The 23,591-nt window shown below is 34.3% G+C and overlaps 1 protein-coding gene and 1 long non-coding RNA gene across 11 annotated transcripts in view; one reads left to right on the top strand and one right to left on the bottom strand.

Moving 5' to 3' along the window:
* The window catches only part of LOC125673836 (uncharacterized), a 22,464-nt gene extending 6,560 nt beyond the window's left edge, over window positions 1-15,904 (top strand). For 3 of the 9 annotated variants that reach the window (XM_048910679.2, XM_048910685.2, XM_048910684.2), the window contains exons 2-3: window positions 11,435-11,564; window positions 11,706-15,904. In XM_048910679.2, the coding sequence (XP_048766636.1) occupies window positions 11,439-11,564; window positions 11,706-12,596 (1,017 nt within the window). In that variant the 5' untranslated portion in view covers window positions 11,435-11,438 and the 3' untranslated portion in view covers window positions 12,597-15,904. Of the gene's footprint in view, window positions 1-3,334; window positions 3,772-3,793; window positions 11,159-11,434; window positions 11,565-11,705 lie in introns of those variants that run through there. The other 6 variants (XM_048910680.2, XM_048910682.2, XM_056158121.1 and 3 more) reach the window with 5 other exon arrangements.
* LOC125673845 (uncharacterized) lies at window positions 13,175-23,591 on the bottom strand. 2 transcript variants are annotated; one of them, XR_007369799.2, is made up of 4 exons: window positions 23,476-23,591; window positions 23,283-23,337; window positions 20,011-20,167; window positions 13,175-13,294 (listed from the first exon to the last, which is right to left on the bottom strand). It is a non-coding gene; the product is annotated as an uncharacterized LOC125673845 (long non-coding RNA). The 2 variants fall into 2 exon arrangements; XR_007369797.2 differs by lacking the exon at window positions 23,476-23,591 and having other exon boundaries at window positions 23,283-23,456.

Below are 23,591 nucleotides of genomic sequence, written 5' to 3'. Positions count from 1 at the left end.
AAACCCGGATTCTCCACTACTTTATCATATCAAATTTCGCACCGTAACTGCATGATTCCTGCTGTATGGTCTATTTAGAAACGGCTGGTGCTGGATTTTAAGTCAGTCGGTTATGGCACAAAGCTTGACATGCATGCACTCCAAAGTATAATATTCGGGATCATCACTAACTGCCTTTTTTCTATTAACAGTAGTGTGTGTGTGTGGTGGGGGGTGGGGGTGGGGGGGGGGGGGTAGGCCACGAGAAATGATTAGCTCGCTCCACGGGTTATAAGGAATAGGCCTGTGACACCCAACCTGTATAAATGAGAGGCAGAGACAAAATCTGTTTCGGCTACTCTTTATTAAATAAACAGTCCATCATTAGTTTATCATTATTAAAAATGTACAATACATAGTTTTATATACATTATTGCATAAATTGTACCACAAAAATAACTATAATACATCTGTAAATATAAACGTTGTATTACATACACAATATCTTACCTGTATATCTGAGAGGCAGTGAGAAAATTCTGTTTCGGCTACTGAAGAATTTTGTTCCTCGCATTTTTACCTACAGCCGATTGACTTTGAATTCACTTAAAATTTTTCTCCAAAACCTTTTAAATGTTTACTGCATCTTCCAATTCACTTTCAATTTTTTGCATAATTTTTACTTTTTTTCATGTAGATGATTTATACTAACAATTGACCTCTGGTCCCTCGCACCATTCTATGGATTACACCCCCGTTCTGACCAAGTCGATACCTTATAAACAAGTTATGATAATTATCTGTACAGACTAGACTTCTAGTAACCATTGCGTGAAAATTCACGCGCCTTTGTTTAGGATTTTTCACATGTTATAGCAACTCATTTGTTACTATCCTTTTGAAATGTAAAATTCATCATGCAATTTTTGTTATGATAGTATTTCTTGAAAAGAATAGTGAGAGTGCATGCAACACAAACTGGGTATCTTCCTTGGAGATTTACTCATTCAGTTGAATATGTATCAATGCTAACCTTATAGTTATCTTCTTGCAGTCATATTGTGCTCCATACAAGCCAAAAAATGCATGCTGTACATAGGCGGACAACTGTAACTGATCAGAATTCCTGTATCATTCGTATTCGAGGCTTTGTCTATCTTTCAATTATTGCCAGTTGGCAATGCATCAAATTCACTCATGGATGCCATCGTATTACATCCGAGATCTATGTCGAGTGCGCGAGACATTCGAGGAGTTCCGATTGTGACCGGAACTAAACTTACGCGGGCCGGAACGTAAATTATAATCCGGAACGAAAATTATAGGTATTTAGCTTTCCTGCGGGAACTCTAAACTCTTCGTAACTTAATTATGCAACACCAGACGACAATATGTACATGTACCATCACACACACTTTGAATAAGATCATTTCGATTTGATGACCAAGCAACATAGATGGAAATAGTATTAAACGCTTCCAAGACTATCCATAAGTTGCGCAAGTTCTCGACTTTATATACATATATTTAATTACGAGAAAACGTTCTCGTAATTACGAGATCTTTTCTCGTAATTAAGATATATTTTCTCGTAATTACGAGATCTTTTCTCATAATTTCGAGATAATGATATCGTAATTACGAGATCTTTTCTCGTAATTTCGAGATAATTATCTCGTAATTACGAGAAAAGATCTCGTAATTACGAGATAGTGGAATGTGAATTTATTATTATTTTTTTACATGATACTAATAGGCTTTCGTAAACTGGCGACATGCATAGACATTGATTATTCTCATCAGAAAGTTCAGCTGAGCTACAAACAAAACAAACGTCATTACATTGAATTTAAGGTAGTCAATGCATATCGAATCAAGAGCAGACAACTCACATCAGTCCAACTATCTATATTGTATTGGTTATAGGAGTTATGAGATTGATCACTGTTCGTTATCTTCATTTTTCATCAGTACAAAGAGTACTTAATCCTAACAAGTCAACTGAAACTGGTTCATTATAAACCGTTTATGATTTTGATATAATTTATTCACTTCTATATCATCAAAGCGTTGGAATAATCGTTATGGATTGACTACATGCACTGTGTATGATAATTCGTAAACCTGAGCCAAAGACTCTTTTCTGATCAAAATTTGTCCGGCGTCTGTTGTCGTTGTAGCTACCTTTTCACATTTTCATCTTCTCCAGAACCAATGGGTCATTTTCAATAAAACTTGGGTGAAAGGGATTCAATTTTGTTCAAACAAAGGACCATGGAAAGGCAAAATGGGGTGGAGTTATTTAAATATCTTCTCAGAAACCACTGGGCCAGAAAAGTTTAGATTTTCATGAAAGCTTCCTGATATTGTGGATTCAAGTTTGTTCAAATAGTGGCCCCCTGGGGAAGGATGAGGCCACAATAGGGGATCAAAGTTTTGCATGGGAATATATAGGGCAAAAATTCAAAAATCTTCTTTTCAAGAACAACAGGGCCATGATAAGTCATATTGATATGCAAGCATGTTCAGGTAGTGCAAATTAAAGTTTGTTAAATACAGGGGCTCCAGGATTAGGGTGGGATCACAATTGGAGATCAAAGCTTTATATGGGAATATACAGAAAATTTATTAAAACGTAGGACTCTCATATTTTTATGTACATATCTTGTGACAAGGCCTTTCTTTTGGTAACAAAGTTTTAACCTTGTGACCTTAACCTTGGAGTTTGACCTACTTTAAGAAAACCTAACCTAGTTAATATCTCCTGAACTATTCAAAGTGAGGCTTTCATATTATGTATAAAGATTCCTTGTGGCGAGATCATGGTTATTGACATTAACCATGATACAAGGATAGAAAACCTTGTATCATGGATATGTCATAACCTTTTAGGGTTAGGTTGGGCCACAATATTGGGTTAAAAAATTTCATGGGAATAAAGATAGAAAATTTTTGAAGGCTAGAAGAGCTGAAAAGCAGGGCCAGGTTATTCAGGTGAAAATGTTCATGGGTCAGACTTTCATTTAAAACAGGACGTGCAGTAAAACATGCCCATATTTGGTAAGGAAGTACAATTTAGGCCAGAATCTTTTATGAAGTGTCCGACGATGGAAATACCCTATTTATTTAATAAGGTCGTTAATTAAAAACTAGGTCAATGCTCTTATCCCAATATAATATTTTTCAAGAAGCCTGTAGGCCTAATATATTTCCACAAATCTGCCTTCTTTATATGTCTACATAAATGTTACTTGTTATTACATTAAGAATGTGTTTAGATTCGCATATTAATTTTCGGAAATATTTTTTAGTTAATTTCCAGTTTAAAAATTTTTTCTTTTGCTGTTTCTTTCAGGTTTATCAAGACAATCTGGTATGATCCATTTGGCTGTATTTGATGGCAAAGAAATTTGTAACTAATACATCAGCTTCATCCATAACAGATTGACTTTTGACCAAAATGTGTGGGGAAAAAACAGTGGATTTCGGCGAGATATAAACACTATAATACAAATGTGGACTGTTTACTTTATTCATTTGACCATTGATTATTTTAGCCCACCAGAAATCACGTGACCAAAGGGGATGAGATCTGACTCCTTGCAAATAAAATGCACTCAATTTTCAAAGTGAAACACTTTGATTTTGCCGTTTGATGACGAAATAGCTTTACATCTGTAAGTGCACGATTCCTGAAAAGCTGTAGCCCGAGGTACATCAGCTGGTCTCGGAATTTTGTCAGATCCTCGTTAACATGGACTGAGGCGGTGGCTGTATTGTTTTTTAACTTGCGTGAGTTTTTCACCAGATGGAACTTAACATCAGCTGATTTTAGTCTGACAATTATTTCTCTTGGACGCGTGTTGTGTCTGTTAGGTTTCCCTACTCGATGTGAGGTGCTGACATCTTCCATATCAAGGGTAATACCGGCTTGATGGATAGTCTCCAGAATCTTCCCAGTTGTGTTTTCATGGGTCGACTCCTCAATTCCAGTTACTCCTACCAAAAGTCAACTCCTGTACTGCTCTAATTAGCCTACTTTATGTTCTCCTCCTCTATTTTCCCTATTTTGTTCTGTAAATGTGTCATTGCTTGCTGTACTTTTTCTTGGACGAGTTTATCTATTTCGTCACTCATAGCTGATTTTACTGCCTGTCAATTTTTTTTTATATCACCATTAGCTATGCTTATTGGACCAGTAACAATGATGGGTAGAGGAATTGTTCATGCTCCACAATATGGGTGGGGTCATGAATCGCTGTAAGGAGGGTGTTTTTAAACGGACTCTCTGATGTTTCTCGATCTGAATTTGACCCATAATGGGTTTTCTTTGCAGACTGAACGACCTCACCAAATGAACGAGACTTGTCTAATAGTTCTTTTGTTTAAGTCCTTTTCAGTGGCCATTTTTGTTGTGGTCAGCAAAGAAATATCAAATATTGAAGAAAATTTGTATTCGAGCACCACTTACAATAAGTTAATTCAACAAAGGACAAAGTTCCATTGACTTACATCAACTGAATATTTGGCCATATTATGAAATGATTTTGGTGCAAATAATTGATGCTTACTGTAAATTGTTTAAAATCGCTGTTTTCTGATCCTAAATTTGGAACTACTTCGTAATATGCGTATGAACGTACGACATACACATGTTGGAGATTTAAATGTAAACATGGAATCAAAAGTAAGAAAAGTTTTAAAAACTAAGATAAGACGTGTAAGATAAGGGACAAACAGCTAAATGGTAAAAATGTACTTAACAAAGTGCCAGTGGGCTATGAAAAGATTCTGATGTATCCCCCGTTGCCAGACCTTTTAAATGGGAAAGGAAACGAGAATGACTGTTTATATCATATGATTATATTGTCACGTGATTCCAAGCGTTGTCAGGGGTGCAAGTGAAGCTTACGTAACACACCTTCTGGTGGGAGAATGTTTCTATTACAGTCTTTTATGCCTCTAATTAGTAATTAGAGGATCGCATATCTCCAGACCAGTAGCTCATAGACTAGCACAAAGTGGACTATCTGGGAGACATTTGATGCTAGTGTAACGTGTGCCCATCCGAGCGGTCGATTATTGTGGGCACGTAAAAGGATACCCCCGGGATTTTGGATATTATCAGATTAAATTCTAAAATATAACAGTTCGCTACCCGACAAACTACCAAAGTACATAATCAATTTATTTACAATGATAGACCTACAATTTACCAAATCAATATATTCACCGTGATAGGAATAAGAATCAAGACAAATTTACAATTCCTATTTCCCTATTTTGACTCTTTAATTATGCCTTGGACAATTGGTTCTCTGTGTCACTGTCCCTGGACACTTGGTCCTCTTGCAAATGCCCCTTGACAATTAGTCATCTTGCCAATGTCCCTTGACACTAAATTGGTTCTCTAGCCAATGTCCCTTGACCCTCTTGCCAATGTCCCTTAACACTTGACCCTCTTGCCAATGTCCCTTGTCACTTAGTCCTCTTGCCGATGTCCTTTGGTCCACTGGTCTAGGTTACTGGCTTACCCAAGGTCTCTAACTAGTTAGTTTACCAGCTCACTCTGACAACGGTGTACAGACTTATCCAGTCCTTTTTACCAATGTCAGAGTTACGATGGTTAGCCAACTGGCGCAACTTATATTTCAGAAGTCAGCATTTCGCAAATTATATGGTCGTTATAACGATCTAGTTCGTCAGTACAACCTATCACTGGGTTAAATGCTGTCTGACGTGTTTCATACCGATTGTTAGGCCGTTCTTGGCACACTGATTAACTCTGTTTACCTGATCAGGATGTAAGGCTCACTGCGGTGTGTCCAGGGGTCCGTGTTTGCCCAACTATCTATTTTGTTTGCTTAAAGGACACATCGCATGTTTTTAAACTTTTTAATTTTTTCAGCAAAATTAATTCATTTCATGCCTAAAACTACTTTACATGTGTTTTAAATAAAACATTTTGCGTAGTTTTCGAGTTTGAAAGCGATGAAATTCAAATTTTGCGATATGCATATTTTCTTCGATAATTTACGCGCCATTATCTGTGACGTCATATGCGACCTCGAGCGAGAAGATTTGAAAACAGTTGTTAGCCATTTCATAAACATATTAGATTTAATTGACAAACAAACAATTATCACATTAACGGCTTGTAAATAACACTGCATTAGGGTGTTTTGTGCCGTTTAAGGGTGCACTTACAGTCAGTAGAGAGGCTTTGAACTGTGTTTTTTTTTCAATTTACGAAGGAAGGTATGAGGGACAAGACGTGAATATTTTTTGTCGGCACAACGACTTTGCCATAAAAAACCAGTAGAATTTGTCCCTGTACTTTTTTAAACAAGCACTTGGACAAAGACGTAGATAAACTGCGAGAAAATGGTTCTATCGAAGCTACGCACTGTTACATATAGGGCTACGGCTTATGCTTTCCGTTCTGCTTTCAAATTCAATACACACTCGCACCAACTGACCTTCACCTTGTAACAACATAAAGGCAGAACTTCGCTAGCAGTGTCTGCCAACTGGTAGTTTTAAAAAAAGAAATTTAAAGATAAAAGTTAATTGAACTTTCAATTATAAATAATAAAATATGATATTTCCCAACTTTGAATTGAATTATAATGCTTTCATTTTTTTAGGGACCGCGTACGTGTTTACAACAACAGCATGCCGCGCTCCCACTTCCTAAGTAACAACGTGTAGATAACAAAAAAATAAGGATTAATAAAATTGCTTGAATAAAATAATTTAAAAGTATTGGGATTTTCACCATAAGTTTGATCATTTTTCTTTTCTTTTCGAAATGCACCCGTGACAGTAGGCCTAGTTGTCAATGATACATAATCGTATCATAATTTAGGTCTATCTAACTTCTCCAAAAATAAATTTAATAATATTTGCACTGTTTATTTTAAAAAAGCAACAACGATAATTACAGTTGTTTACAGAAATGACATTACCAAATAGTGTTTAGACAGTGATCCCAAGTAAACATTATTTACTCGCAGATTTCATACTCGCTTTCCTCGCTACATTTGGGTCGCTATTTGTGTGCACTGGTGGCTAAAAGATATAAGACTCGGGAAATTTGTCAACATCGAAATAAATGTTATCCATGGTAAATAAATTAGGGCCCTAAAACCCAAGTTTTTAAAAATATCTAACACTACTTTTACAACAAGTTGATCGAACGAAGGTCGCATATGACGTCACTGTACCACGTGACTACCTATCTAATTAACTAGGCTTTTTGAAATCGGGACTTAGATTTAAGTCCGTATTGTGGCTGATTATCGCAATACTTCAGCGAACGAACTATTACAATTAATTTCTATTAGCATAAGGAAGACAAAATGCATTTAATTTTGTATACTTTGAAAACACGATATGTGTCCTTTAAAGGAGTTATGAGATTGATCACTGTTCATTATCTCTTGACCTTTCATTCAGTCCCGAAGTGACAAAAAAAAGTCCCCTAGCTCTTACCAACAATAAAACGCGATAGTGAGGTGGCTTATTCAGCTTTTTCACTATCTTTTTATTTATCTTAGTCCACTTACTAAAACTATGATCTGCTCTGCTCCTTCTCCGCTTTCTGGAGTGCTGTTCACCACTGCCTCGCTCAGCAGATTGCTGCTGTTTATATAAAATAAGAATAGTCTAATTCATTGGGGAAACAGGGTCTATTTCCATATATATATATATATATACGATATTACTTTTAAGAAAATGAATATATAAGACATATATATACGCATACATATAGATATACATTCATATACATAAATTCGATATTCATAATACTATATCAAATATGGTAGAGATATTTTTCAATAAGCCATGCTGCCTGTGGGGAACAGCCTTAAACACACATTGTCCATATTTTCTCCTCCAGGCAGTGCTACTGAAGGACAGACCCCTTATTATTATCACAAAGTCATAGAAATATCATAAAACCATTTATAATTGAAGTTGAAATTCAGTGTTTTATAAGTCTCATATTGGTACATTAAGTTTGTTTTTACAAAATAGGAAATGTCATTAATATTTTCTTCTTTATTTTCATATCTTAACTTCATCTTTATTTTATATATGTAATAAGCTGTATATGATAATAAATGATTTATTGAAGTGGTAGTTTTATTTTCTTCATGAAAAATCCTAATGAAACGTGTCTCCATTTTGAATTAAATTTCAAATGATTTTCTAATTTCTTCCAAATTAATTGTAAGTTTCTACACTCAAAGATTAAATGTTTTGTGTCTTCGAGTGTTTGGCAAGACGGGCATTGATTAGATACGTTCTTATTCCATTTGTGAACAGATTTATTATTATTAAGTAGATTTTGTAAGAGTTTGTCATTAAATTTGCTAATTGCTTGTCTTTGATTTTAGTGATTTTTGACTGATAAATATTTGTTTTGTTTTCTTCAAAATTGAAATTGAAGCTTTTTGCCCGAAATCTCTCACAGTAGGGTTTAATAAAGATTTTTTTGGTGATAAATATATCATATATTGTTTTGCTCTTTATCAAGTTTAGGGGTATTCTTCTCTTGTTTTCTAATAAAATGTTACTTTGTTTCTTATGTTTATATAGACTCCTTTTGAAGTATCGTGATATTTTTGGACAGGTTTAATAACCTTTTTTAGTGTGTTATATTCGCAAATCCAGTTAGACTTGTTGACAAGAATATTAGAAAAATAATTGATATCATGAAAATTTCCGTTTTCATCAAACAGGTCTTTAATGTATAAAATTCCACTTTTTATCCAATCTGTGTAGAAAAGAAGTTACCATTAAATCGAGTCAAGTTGTTTAACCATATAGTTTGAGACAATACTTCAACGTTAGTCATCTCTTTTATTTTATGTGTTTTACGTTTGCATTCATTCAATGTACGCAGTAAAATACTGGTAATGATTTGAAAATTTGCTTTATTTCATCAGCACTGGTTCTATTTGTTTTTATGAGATATTCGGGTTCAATGAATCTTTTAAGAATACACGAATTAAAGAAAGATTTTAAAGATGATTGTTTTTCATTGAAAATTCTTGTTACCCAAGCAGCCTTGAGTGCTTTTAATTTACAATCAATATCAACAATACCTATTCCTCCTTCATCTTGTTTTCCTTTTTTTTATCCTTTCTCTTTTGCCCCATAGGAAATTGAAGATTGTTTTCTTTATTTTTTATGGATTCTTTTCTTGGATATTGCAATATAATTGCACTATAGTATAATTGTGTTAATGCTAAAGTATTGATTACGGTACATTTTCCATATAAGGTTAATTTTTTTGTATTCCACATTGTAAGTCTTTTTTCTAGTTTATTAATTTTTTTCTGTCCAGTTTTTATTGTAACATTGATTAGCATCATGACCTATATATATTCCTAAGCATTTAACGGGTGCATTGGTGATATTGATATCATATAATTTATCATATCTGTTTTTCAAAGGACCTACTAGTATTCCTTCAGATTTATTTTTATTGAGTTGCATTCCTGATACCTGACCAAAGTGTTCAAATTATTTTAATGACTTTTTCTATAGATTTGATATCCTGTAAAAATAAAAGTGATGTTGAAGTATTTTTATTTCATTAGTCATAAGGTCATTACTAAAGCCTTTAACCTCTGGTGAATTGTGAATTGTTTTCGACATTATTTCTACGATAAATAGAAAAAGCAATGCTGAGATTGGACATCCTTGTCGAATGCCTTTGGTCATTTTACAGGTCCTAGACATCCATCCATTATTTTTTATGCGATATACAGGATTTGTATATAAAAATGTTATCCATTTTATGAATTGCACTCCAAAATTAAATTTATTAAGGGTGTTGAACATAAAGTTCCATTCTACAGAATCGAAAGCTTTTTGAAATCAAGAAGTAAGATTGCTCCTTTTTGTTTTGTTTCAGAGTATTCAAATATATCAAGTAAAAGTCTTGCATTTTCACCGATATATCTACCTTTAATGTATGCGGATTGGTCTTTACTTATTAGTTTATCTATAACTTTTTGTAATCTTATAGCGAAAATTTGTGCTAAAATTTTATAATCACAATTTGTAAGACTAATTGGTCTATAATTTCGAAGATTTAAAAAATATTAATAAATAGCGTTTTCAATTTTTATAAAAAAAGATTCTAAATTTTTTTTAGAACGTTTAAATCTGAGTCTTTTATGCATGTTTTATTAGATATTCGTATCATGCACCAAATCACAGCAAAATTTGGACTCTAGAATCTCTTATTTGCAAACAAAACACATTTTTTATCATTCCGGGAAAAATCACAAAAAATTCATATAAAATGATTGAGAGCTCTGTCGATGGTGAAATCAAACGTCCAATTCGAAATAAGATATTATCCGTTCAATAACTAAAGAAGTCTTTGCTTGCCAATTACCAAACTTGGTACAGTGGTTGTCCCTAAAGTGTAGAAGACCCTACATATTTTCAGGTCACAAGGTCAAGGGTCAAACTGGACAGAATGAGATATCGTCCACTCAATATCTGAAGAACTCTTTGCTTGACAGTTACCAAACTTGATACAGTGGTTGCCCTATCGATTTTCGGGTCACAAGGGTCAAACTTGGCATAGTAAGATATTGTCCGCTCAATATCTTGAGAACGCTTTGCTTGACATACATCAAACTTTGTAACCTGGTATATCATAAGGTGTGGATAACCTATTTGATTTTGGGGTCAATGGTCAAACTACATCTGGACATAAGATATCCGCTCAGTACCTTGAGACCCTTTGCTTGATAGACATCAAACTTGGTACATTGTTGCCCCCTAAATAGTAGATGTCCCCACTGGTTTTCAAAGTCAAAAGGTCTAGCTAAGGTCATGACTTAAATGATTGGTTATTTTGATATGTCTATTCAGTATCCTGAGAGATCAAACTTACTATTACATGTAACCCACATTATCACTGTCACTATAAACATTCTAAATCTTTAGCAATATTGTCACACGGGGGAGGGGGCATAGTTTTTAAAACATTTCTTGTTCTCTCTGTGTCTTTCCCTCCTCTATCTTTAAATTGTGAGCTGAAATCCTTAGCCGCCTTATAAGTATTTTATACTTTTTTAGAAAATGCATTGCTTTTATTGGACCTAAGCCTGTTTTCCTATGAGGCGCCCCAAAAGTTTTAAAACACCGTGTACGTATGGATTTCTCAGCTTGGAACAATTTTTACACTTGGAATAGAACAAACTGACTGCACAATATACATTCCCATATGTTTCAAACGAATCAGATTTCACTACGTTCTTTCAAACTGCACACAAACTTGTCTAGATTAATTAAAACATTTTGTTTCTTTCTTTATGCTTTCTTGAGTTTTACTATACTTCGCAACATATTTCATAAAAAGGCCAGAGAATGCGCCAGTATAATTACTAGATGATATTCAAATGTTATATTTTGTATGTTACAGAAATATGTGGAACCAAGCCCGGAAATTCAAGAGATTGTGTCTGTTGTGCGTCACGTTGTTTGTCGTCTGCTCTGTGGTGATGCGGTCATTCATCGGAGGCAAATGTGGCTTTACGACAAGTCTTAAAAAGGTACACTGTCATTTATTGAAATCATTTTTCGTTTCAATATAACATACTTTTTATAAATACATTCACTATACAAAACAAACTAGAGTCCAACTTGCATAGAACTGCAACACTAACATTTTACAGATCGTATATTGATTTCAGGCAAAATATCAAATCGCTTCGTTCTTTGGTATACAGAGATTGTCGAAGGAGAAGAGGACGATAATAAACGAAAATGTGACGGTCATAACAGCCTTCTGGGACCTCGGGAGTTTCCGGAAAGGAACGGGGTCACTCGAGTACTCCCCTCGTGATTACAAAACCTGGGCCTCGGTGTTCGAAAAGATGACTAATCCTCTTATCGTTTATACAGATTCATGGAACTTTAAACTTTGGATGGAACATTACCGTGAATATTTTTCAAACAAAACCAAATTAATATTTACCAAAAGAGATGAGTTTTGGTCATTCCAGATTTTAAAGAATATTAAGTTAATATTCGATCAGCCAGACTATCCAAATTTTTATCCCAACACAGTACTTCCGGAATATTCCGCCTGTCAGCATACTAAGTTCGCCGTAGTCGCAGACGCTTTAAGGCAGAATATCTTTCGAACGGAATTTTACGCTTGGTTGGATGTCGGCTACTTTCGTGATGCCACCTGTGACGAAGATTACTTCCAAGTGAATCCACCATCAGGCATAGATAAGACACGACTGTCTGCGAACAAAGTTCATGACGTTCCAACCAATGTATCACTGGAGTCGATATTTAAAGAAAACCGAGTTTGGGTGGGAGGAGGTATGCTAATAGGGACCAAAGACGTGTTTCTGAAATTTGAAAAATTGTATAAAAGAGCAGTAAAGTTTTTCATAAAACGTAAATTGATGAATTCAGACCAACAAGTTATCTATGGAATATATAGTACTGAGGGAAGGAAACATTTGGCGCCTGACGTGGAATTACAACTGTATTCTCCTGCAGATTCACATGTAGTTATAACGGATAATGTTTGGTTTCACTTGGGATACATGTGTCATGAATATGTCTAACGATAACGATGATAGGGCTCCTTTAAAACACGTAGAACACTTTCCATTCCATATAATGCTCTACCCGACATGATTGATATCATAGCGGTCACGCAGCACGGTTCGATCGCCGGTGGCGAATTCTCTAGTCAGGTGCTCTACCAACTGAGCTATCTGGCCACCGGCGATCGAACCCGGCTGACCGCTAAAATATTATCCACAGGGGCTTCTTATCCATTTTGTTCTCAATTTATGTATAAATATCAAACAAGGGGTGACTCGAAAAATAGCACACCAATTGTAAACAGAGCTCAAAATCACCTTCGTTCCAAGAAACAGATCGAACCCCAAAAGTTGTTGAACAAGTTCATCAAGCTGAATTGTTAATCAGGACTACGGGTTACTTCGCTTACGTGATCAAGATATTGGGCTCACAGCGGGTGTGACCAGTCGACAGGGGATGCTTACTCCTCTCTCTCTCTCTCTCTCTCTCTCTCTCTCTCTCTGTGTGTGTGTGTGTGTTGTGTGTGTGTTGTGTGTGTGTGTATGTGTGTGCGTGTTTTTCCCCACACATATGAATAAATACAGAAGGATCCTGCTCCAGTGTAACGGTTAGAGAAGATCTGATTTTAATTAAATTTGAATAAATACAAACGAATTTCGTATTTCGTCTTTTTATTTCTTTTCTTTTTTCCACAGGAAAAGTCCATATAGACACACTGAAAAGAGAAATTCATAATCATTAATGTTCTGTTTAGAGCTACCAACAAATGAATTACAAGACCATAGAGTTATGTTATTATCTGGTTGAGGACATGTTTGTTCCACAGAACTGACCTGAAGTGCTAAACCCACGTAATCCCGGGCCCGGTCGATGAATCGATCCCAAACAATAATTCCGAAACTGGTGCATATGCATGTAGATACTGAAGGATTTTTATGTACTGTATTTGGGGAGAAATTATCTAATTTTAAATTTAGAATATAAATGATCTAATTTTGTAATTATGATAAATACATTTAATTTCTCTGTATTATATATATTTGCAGTGAGACAAAAACCATTGGCAGCCCTAAATTTACTTTTCCGAAGTTCAGGAATTTCCCTAATGAAATTTTTATTTCGTATCTATTTTCGCTACAACCGATTCTTTTTTAATTTCACCACAACGGATTCTTATTTAATTTCTCCAGAACTGATTTTTATTTAATTTCAACACAACCGATTCTTATTTAATTTCACCAAAACCGATTCTTATCTAATTTTACCAAAACGGATTCTTATTTAGTTTCACCAAAACTGATTCTTTTTTAATTTCATCAAAACTGATTTTTACTTAATTTCACCATAACCGATTCTTCTTTGATTTCACCACAACCGATTTTTTTTTTTAATTTCATGACAACTGACTTTACCCGGGGATCATGAAATTTACAATTTTGGTAGAAGACTCCTTGATCTACATCACTTTGCATTTACCGTAGTTTTTCTTATACATGTGCGGTTGTAGAAAAAAATTGAAAATTGGTCAATTTTTGCCCCGCCCAAAAGGCCCCAGGGATGCAGGAGTCCTGAAATTTACTATTTATGTTCCCCTTGTTCCAGTGATGTTTCATACCAAAGAAGGTATTGCACGTCTCATGTTAATTTCCCTAAAGGTGTTGCATGAAAGATAGAAAAATTTAAGTTATTCAAATATATGATAAAACCAATTGGAACGTATGTCTTGATTCAAATTTTTTTGAAAATGAGTGTAAAAGACGTTTATTGACAAAATTAGCCAAAATATTTCGAGCTTAAATCAAGCAATAAGCGATTTATATGATTTTTAGCGTTAAAATGGAGGAGTATCCCCGAATTTCAGAAAAACTGCCTCCGTGAAACGAAATAAATTTAGCATGAACATGTTCTTCGAATTTTCCTCTAAAAAACTGTCGCTTTGAAATTTTGTTTCACGGGGGCATTTTTTTTTTGTTGTGCAAATTTTAAAAAATCGAAACGACTTCACTAGTATTATTTTCAACTTCACCTGTACGTTAATTTTCCTGAATAATGTATGGTCTACTGCGTGGTTCAGTGGATAAGGTCGTCGACTCTTAAATGTAAAGATGTTTATATTTTGAAAACGACCGGGTTCGACTCCCTCACGAACATATTTTTTTTTTTCATATTCCTTTTCCATCTAATTTTTTTTTCTTAATTGAAACACGCTTCTAGTTTTTATAAATGTTTCATGTCAAATCGCTGTTTATTACCATGTTCCGAGTTTGAAATAAGCTTCCAACCTGGACAATGTTTAGTTTGTGAATAAGACTCTCACAAACACGCCGAATACAGCATGCAATACCTGTGTTTTGATAGTCAAGGCTGCTAACGAGAACTTGTATGTTTTTGTGAATGAAAGTTGTTGACAAAGGCATGAACTTTGCAAAGCTTTGGAAGAAAAACTTTAAGGCCAAACGAGGTAAATAACCGTTAAACAATTTGAGTTTATATGTATTCCAGTAGCAAATTGCTATGTTGTATCAATTTTTACAGGTGCATGTACTTTGAATAATGTTGAATTATATTAATGCGTATTAAACTTCCCATATATTGTTTTGTGACCAGAGTCATGTATAGTTGCCAAATGTTGGTTGTAAAAAATAAAACATACGAGTATAAGAGCTTTTGGACTGTAGTAGTATAGAATATTAAATATTTGATACACTCGTAACATGTAACCATTATACATTGTATTGATACTCAGGAAAAAAAGAAGACAATTTAATTTTCACGATTTCAAAAATTATCTTTAGACTACATGTATAATGTATTGACACATAAAATGTATTAGGCTTGTCCTTAGTACTGGGGAATCCTTCAGGTATTTAAATGGCAAATGCGCAATGAGTATAAATGTGAATGAAGGTCAGTTCTACGTCACAAATGTTGGCACGGAGCTCCGATTAGGGAAAATTCCCGCTTCTGTGCAACATCCTCTTTGAAAAGAATTGGATTGGTAGTTATCAAGAAGTTAAAAATGTTCCATTGTTCACATATATATTTAATATCTGACCATTTCGGCCCCATCCTATGGTGTCCGGATAGGGCCATTTGCGAAAGCGTGACTCCGCGTTAGTCACAACACGCCGTCACGCCAACAAGCAACGCGCCTTCGCGCTCTCACGACAACAAGCAACGCGCCTTCGCGCTCTCACGCTAACAAGCAACGCGCCTTCACGCAGACAAGCAACGCGCCTTCGCACTCTCACGACAACAAGCAACGCGCCTTCGCGCAGACAAGCAACGCTGCGCGAAGGCGTAATGCTTGTTGGCGTGAGAGCGCGAAGGCGCGTTGCTTGTTGGCGTGAGAGCGCGAAGGAGCGTTGCTTGTTGGCGTGACGGCGTGTTGTGACTAACGCGCAGTCACGCTTTTGCAAATAGCCCTATCCGGACACCATACCATCCTGATACTGGGATCATCAAATTTACAATTTTAGTAAAGGACTACCTGCTCTTTCTAAATACCCGTTTATTTTAATTCAGTATCAATAGCACTAAAGAAGATTTAAATGTTTTACACATAGACGCTATGTACCAAGTTTGACCCCGCCCTGGGGTCAGAACCTCTACCCCGAAATGAAATTTACACTTTTGGTAGAGGCCTTTCTCTCTACATCACTATGTATTTAGTTTATTTTCCACATGTGCGGTTGTAGAGAAGAAGATTTTTGACAATAGATCAAATTTTGGCAGTTTTTTTTCCAGCCCCTCAGGCCCCAAGGGTGCAGGAGTTCTGAAATTTACAATTTATGTCCCCCTTGACCCAATGATGATAAGAAGTTAAAAATGTTAAAATGTAAAATTTGTTAACGCGTGGCGCACGACGATGGATGACAACCAATTGCAATATCTATGAATATTGGACATGCAATATCTTTCTATATAAAGGTTCCACTTATTTTATTTCCTTCGTTGTTTTTAAGGTAACTCCATAATCGTAGTGTTATCTGATAAAAGTGTATTTATTTCCATCTGTTAGAGTTAAAACTAGTAAAACTAGACGTCACCAACTGTAGGTAAAGTACCACAAATTTATGCTCACACTTCTATACCTAGGTAGCAGGGGACAGTTTCGCACTATAGGCCCGGTCAACTTCTTCAAAAAATGGAATTACCCCGTATTTGAAGTGATATTACACGTGTAAAAATGTATACAATAATTTTAGGATGCATGTCAAATGTAGCTGAGTGCTTAGTAAAAATGTTGATATACAACATGTAGGTGTCACCATGATTCCTAGCATATAGATGGGTGCAAATACGAAACTAAGACACGTGGTCAGTTGCTGAAGAAATTCCGGTGAAAACATGCAGGGTCTAGCAAAAGGTCTGTAGCTGTGAGGGAAGGTGGATGGCCCCATATAAGAGGTAGATTTTTGAGAAGGGTAGATAGAGTTCTTGATTGTGCACAGTGTCTAAATCCCCATGTTTGGTACTGTGATGGTGTGGGGGTGGTGCGGATTAGCCCAAATGAGGGAAAATCAAAGCAAAAAAGGGGAACCTGCTCAGAGCATGTTTTGTGCACCAGCACCAGTATTTATAGATTACATGTAATTTAGGGTCATAATTTATTAACTACACTAATATGAAATACAAGTATTGACATAAAATGGAAATATGATTTTTCATTAGTCTGTCATAATCTGACTTTGGTGTATACCCCCTATCCACATGTTTCAAAACCAAAGAAACTGTCCCCTGCCACCCTAGCGCCGTAGCAATGAGGTTTCTTTTAAGTGCCAATGCTTGCCGCGATACGGGACATTCCTCGTGTGTTTTTGTGTGTGTGGATTTTTTTGTTTTTGTTTGTTTGTTTGGGTTTTTTGTTTGGTTTTGGGGGGTTCTTTTTATTTATTCTGCTGTTGTTTTCACTTTAGGTCATATCTGAAAGACCCGTGATTCCCATTTCTAAATGTCGAGGGTTTCCGTATCATTACATGTTTACGTTGTACATGTAGGTCATGCGAACGCAGTGGTACGTATCGTTTTCCAGAGAGGGAGGGGGTATGGAAGTGGGATTCTTAAAAATACTGGAGCAGCCAAAAAAGGAGAAGTTTTTCGCTGATCTTCAAAATTCTAAAATCCTGATTCGGGGGATGAGGGTAGGAGGAGAAGGGAGCGTTGGAGTATCTTATTATGACTCACTACAACAAATGAATATCCCAGACCTCGTTTTCTTAAATCGTACATGTAAGGGCGTGGGGTAGGTTTGGGTCTTCTACCATGAGTGCTTAAACATTTTTCACTTGATTCCTTTTCTTAAATTGTGGAGGGGGTCTTTTACTATTACAGCTCAGTACTTCGCTAAATAATTCTCATTCATAACTGTTATGCTTACATTATTCCCATTCACTAATATTGTTAAAAATAGTTGGGGCGAGGTGGGTAGTCACCCAATATATCTTTAATTTGCATTACAAAATAACAGATGGTCAGTCAAAAAAAAGAAGAAGAGGGGGACAGCCTGCTCTACCATTGAACTACCGCGTCCTAAAATGAAAATACATAATGTACATGTATGATAAATGTTGAATACAACAGTGTTAATTATAACATGTTTCATTTGTTTCAAGCACCAATAGCAAAAAGTTCCAAGTAGAGAGTGCACCTTTTACGGGTAATTTATTTTTAATGTCGGACAACAACACCTGCGATACTCTTTAACTCCTAGCGAACCCCCGTCCCAACTATTTGAATTTAGTTTTTTGTTTTTTTTTTTAAATCAGGCGTCAATCTCTAATAATATTTTTTAAAAGTCAAAACATGAACAATCAAAGCATAGGATTTTCAGAGATATGTATCGAGATGTGAATAGACAGGAAACATTATCTTGATAAATGTCGAAGTGAAAGGTGAGGGTAACAAACAGTGATCAATCTCACAACTCCCGTAAGCAATACAAAATAGAGAGTTGGGCAAACACGGACCCATGGATACACCAGAGGTGGGATCATTTGCCTAAGATTTCATTATGATTTCATTTTGTGAAGCATGCAATTTTCATATGAATATTCTTAAAGATACATGCACTACTAGAAATGATACACTTGAATACTACTTGAACATCTTTGAGATTTTACATGAGTAGTTGTACTCATGTACATATCATCCGGTGCGTAATTTCAGCCAAATAGTCTCGAATGAATTATGAATATTTTAACCACATATATTCATAACCAAACAAACAAACAATCAATAAAAAATGCCCTAGTCATCAGGTGAGTCTGAAGGTAGTGCTATATTTTGTTAAACCTTTGTAAAGACAAACGCCGATGACAAGACCCACCCTGCTTCTCAAAAGTTCAAAGCAATAAAACGACGTCATTGGTCATATATAGTTATTGTCTTTGATTACCTGTAAAATATTAACGATACTGAATATATCTTTAATATATTTAGGGAATGATGCCCATGGAGTATACATTCATTCAACATCAAAAAATAATTTTCGAAAAAAATTCACATAAAGAGGTTTTTGGGTTGGAATGCCTCAAATAATTATCTCATGATTACGAGATAGTGGAATGTGAATTAATTTCTTAACAGGATACCAATAGGCTTTCGTACTATTGATAATGTTACACTTGTGTAAATCTTAGTTGGTTGGCAGTCATCTATTTGCGTAATGAGTTGATTGACATTTAATGTAAGTTACAGAATTGTAATGTTTGATTCTACATGTAATAGATTCTATTGTTTTACAGCATCTGGACTTCCTAAATAATTCTACATTACATCTTGGAACAATAAACTGATCTTTGTTTCGGGTATAGTACTTACATGTAGATACATTTTCATGCTTTTGGGCAATAATATCGCGTAGAATATTCACTGGTTTTCCTATATTTGCGCCCAAAGAATCACTGTACTTCGAAACTGGCTGAGAAACTTTAAAAACAAGGCGTTATGTTGCAAAAATGACTACCATCTTCAAAAGTAACATTGGATTTAATTTTACATACCTGAAATTTACGCCATATCATCCTTAAACAAGCATGAAATTGTAAATATCCAGGTACGTTTCCAATGTTAATTTTAAAAATCGCAGTCATTTCTGTGCACATACAATGTAACGTGTAATTTTAAAATGGCGGGAAATCTACATGTTTGTGATTACGTTAAGTAATTTTAAGGTACCAAATAGTTATTTATATCAAACTTACTCAACAACTAATTTACATATACTAGTATACATTTATTTAAAAAAAGATTGTCATTTCGATAGCTTTTTAAAAATCATTTCACAATTTGGGCCCCATCGCTAGTCTTTGGGACGAGCTCAATCTTCGTTACAATGCGGTAAACATTCGAAAGAATTACACCTACCATTATCATAAAACTGGTCCATTATTTCATTATTCGCAGAGCATATCACAGAATTGCACCTACTATTATCATAAAACTGGTCCACTATTCCATTATTCGCAGAGCATATCACAGATATCGCCATATTCATCACAGAACTGGTCATATTGCAGATCCATCCTCATCAGAAGAATTTCAAAGCAGAATCTGATAGCCTCTTTATTCCCTTCCACGTCCGTTACTACAAAAAAATTGACACGTCGATTCAATACAAGTATGTCATCTATCACTATAAGTTCTATCATTATAAGTTTTATCATTATAAGTTCTATCATTATAAGTTCTATCATTAATTCTCTCATTATAAGTTCTATCATTAGTTCTATCATTAGTTCTATCATTTTAAGTTCTATCATTAGTTCTATCATAAGTTCTATCATTAGTTCCATTATTATAAGTTCTATCATTATAAGTTCTATCATTAGTTCTATCATTATAAGTTCTATCATTATAAGTTCTATCATTAGTTCTATCATAAGTTCCATTATTATAAGTTTTATCATTATAAGTTCTATCATTAGTTCTATCATTATAAGTTCTATCATTATAAGTTCTATCACTATAAGTTCTATCATTATAAGCTCTATCATTATAAGTTCTATCAATAGTTCTATCATTATAAGTTCTATCATTAGTTCCATTATTATAAGTTTTATCATTATAAGTTCTATCATTAGTTCTCTAATTATAAGTTCTATCATTAGTTCTATCATTATAAGATCTATCATTATAAGTTCTATCATTAGTTCTATCATTATAAGTTCTATCATTAGTTCTATCATTATAAGTTCTATCATTATAAGTCTATCATTGTTATAAGTTCTATCATTAGTTCCATTATTATAAGTTTTATCATTATAAGTTCTATCATTATAAGTTCTATCATTATAAGTTCTATCATTGTTATAAGTTATATAATTAGTTCCATTATTATAAGTTCTATCATTATAAGTTCTATCATTGTTATAAGTTATATAATTAGTTCCATTATTATAAGTTTTATCATTATAAGTTCTATCATTATAAGTTCTATCATTAGTTCTATCATTATAAGTTCTATCATTAGTTCCATTATTATAAGTTTTATCATTATAAGATATATCATTATAAGTTCTATCATTAGTTCTATCATTATAAGATATATCATTATAAGTTCTATCATTATAAGTTCTATCATTATAAGTTCTATCATTAGTTCTATCATTATAAGTTCTATCATTATAAGTCTATCATTGTTATAAGTTCTATCATTAGTTCCATTATTATAAGTTTTATCATTATAAGTTCTATCATTATAAGTTCTATTATTATAAGTTCTATCATTATAAGTTCTATCATTATAAGTTCTATCATTAGTTCTATCATTATAAGTTCTATCATTATAAGTCTATCATTGTTATAAGTTATATAATTAGTTCCATTATTATAAGTTTTATCATTATAAGTTCTATCATTATAAGTTCTATCATTATAAGTTCTATCATTATAAGTCTATCATTGTTATAAGTTATATAATTAGTTCCATCATTATAAGTTTTATCATTATAAGTTCTATTATTATAAGTTCTATCATTATAAGTTCTATCATTATAAGTTCTATCATTAGTTCTATCATTATAAGTTCTATCATTATAAGTCTATCATTGTTATAAGTTTTATCATTATAAGTTCTATTATTATAAGTTCTATTATTATAAGTTCTATCATTATAAGTTCTATCATTATAAGTTCTATCATTAGTTCTATCATTATTAGTTCTATCATTATAAGTCTATCATTGTTATAAGTTCTATCATTAGTTCCATTATTATAAGTTTTATCATTATAAGTTCTATCATTATAAATTCTATTATTATAAGTTCTATCATTATAAGTTCTATCATTAGTTCTATAATTATAAGTTCTATCATTACATGTTCTATCGCACAGTGGGTAGGAATTGTGTTTGAAGTTAGCAGAATCGTCTCTTTTCTGATTACCTAAACTTGCAATGTTGAAATACATTTAAGTTTCTGTTTATATATATACGAGTATATATATAGAGAGAGAGAGAGAGAGAGAGAGAGAGAAAGAGAGAGAGAGAGAGAGAGAGAGAGAGAGAGAGAGAGAGAGAGAGAGAGATCAGTCAAAAGTTTCACATTTATTCCAAAGCGTTTTCACTTTACGGCGCTCTTCAGTGGAATTTGAAAAACAACTGAAGTTAGAGATGTGAAATCTTCAACCGATTCCCCCCCCCACCCCCTATAGTTTGCCTATACCAAGGACTCCATTCCAGTTCAATCCCATGTTAATATACGACAATCAACAAACAAATCAACGTTGGCTCGGAATTTGTGCTAAAGGGGGGAAAGCGTCTGGTTAGCGACGACACATGAACCAGTGAGGAATTTATTTTTAAAAATTATATCTATGGAATTCTATTACTGCCATGTGTTCCATCGTACCACCGCCACAATGATGCTACGATGGCGATGGCACTTTGCTAGGCCTACCATTGTATTATCACCATCGTCCAATTGCTTTTCTTAATTTTTGTATTTACACATGCGTAAACAACTAAATGCGCAACCGTTCACGAGAGGAAGGGTGATATGAAGAAAAAGCTCAAATTTTCAATACATTTCTTCTATAAGCATTTTCACTCTTCTCTGTGGTTCAAAAAATATATCTATACATGCAGGCCAAGTAGTATCTATTATAGATTCTGTTATATATGATATTTTTTCCTAATCTTTTATACATTACCCATATATTTATATATACATGCAATCGTAACTGGGATGTCAGCAGTGTCCCGCTCGTGTCATGGCGGCGTCAAACCTAAGACATTTAAAAAATAGTACAGTGATTGCTCCTTCCCTAAACGCTCGGCACTTGCAAGTGAGAATCACGGGTCTTTCAAATATGACCTTAAAAACAAGAGGTCCTGTGTCGCGGCAGGCGTTTAATAACTCTCCCTACTACGGCCCTGAGCCCTAATCACAGGTCTAAAGGTACTTCACCTAAAACAGGTGACTTCTCAGTATGAGTGAAAATTCCTCGACTGGACGCAAAACAAACAAACAAAACAAAAACATATATAAGCATTTGTATCCCGATAAGGTAGCATCGTGCCACCGCCATAGTATCATCGTGTCATCGTACCTAGGATGGAGCACAGGACAGCAATAGGGTTCTATATATATCCGACGACATTTGGATTTCCCACAGGTGTGTGAAAACAACAGAGTACTTGATCACAAAGACAAAGTCTAACCTTTATGAACAAAGCAAAATTACCGCGGCTCTTTACTTACCGAACATCAGTAAACAGGCTATAGTACAGATGTACACAAAGAGTCCCATCTTCTTCTATTTTAAAATATGTACAATCAATGCAAATATGAATGATCAATATATCAGTCATTAATAATAAATCATTGAACATTGTGCTTTTTCAAAAATATCAAAATTTGAGTTTTTATTTAATTTAAATTCAACCACACATACCTATTTTGAACGCTATGCTTTGAGTGACCTGAAAAATCTCGATCGGAGAATGTTTTATACTTTTTTTCTGTGTACATGTTATCAATACATTCAAACATGCTACAGTTTTTAATATA

Source organism: Ostrea edulis, chromosome 3 (genome assembly GCF_947568905.1).
Source record: "Ostrea edulis chromosome 3, xbOstEdul1.1, whole genome shotgun sequence".
Lineage (NCBI taxonomy): Eukaryota > Metazoa > Mollusca > Bivalvia > Ostreida > Ostreidae > Ostrea > Ostrea edulis.
Note: the sequence above shows the minus strand (reverse complement) of the source record. Positions and strands in the feature narration are given on the sequence as shown.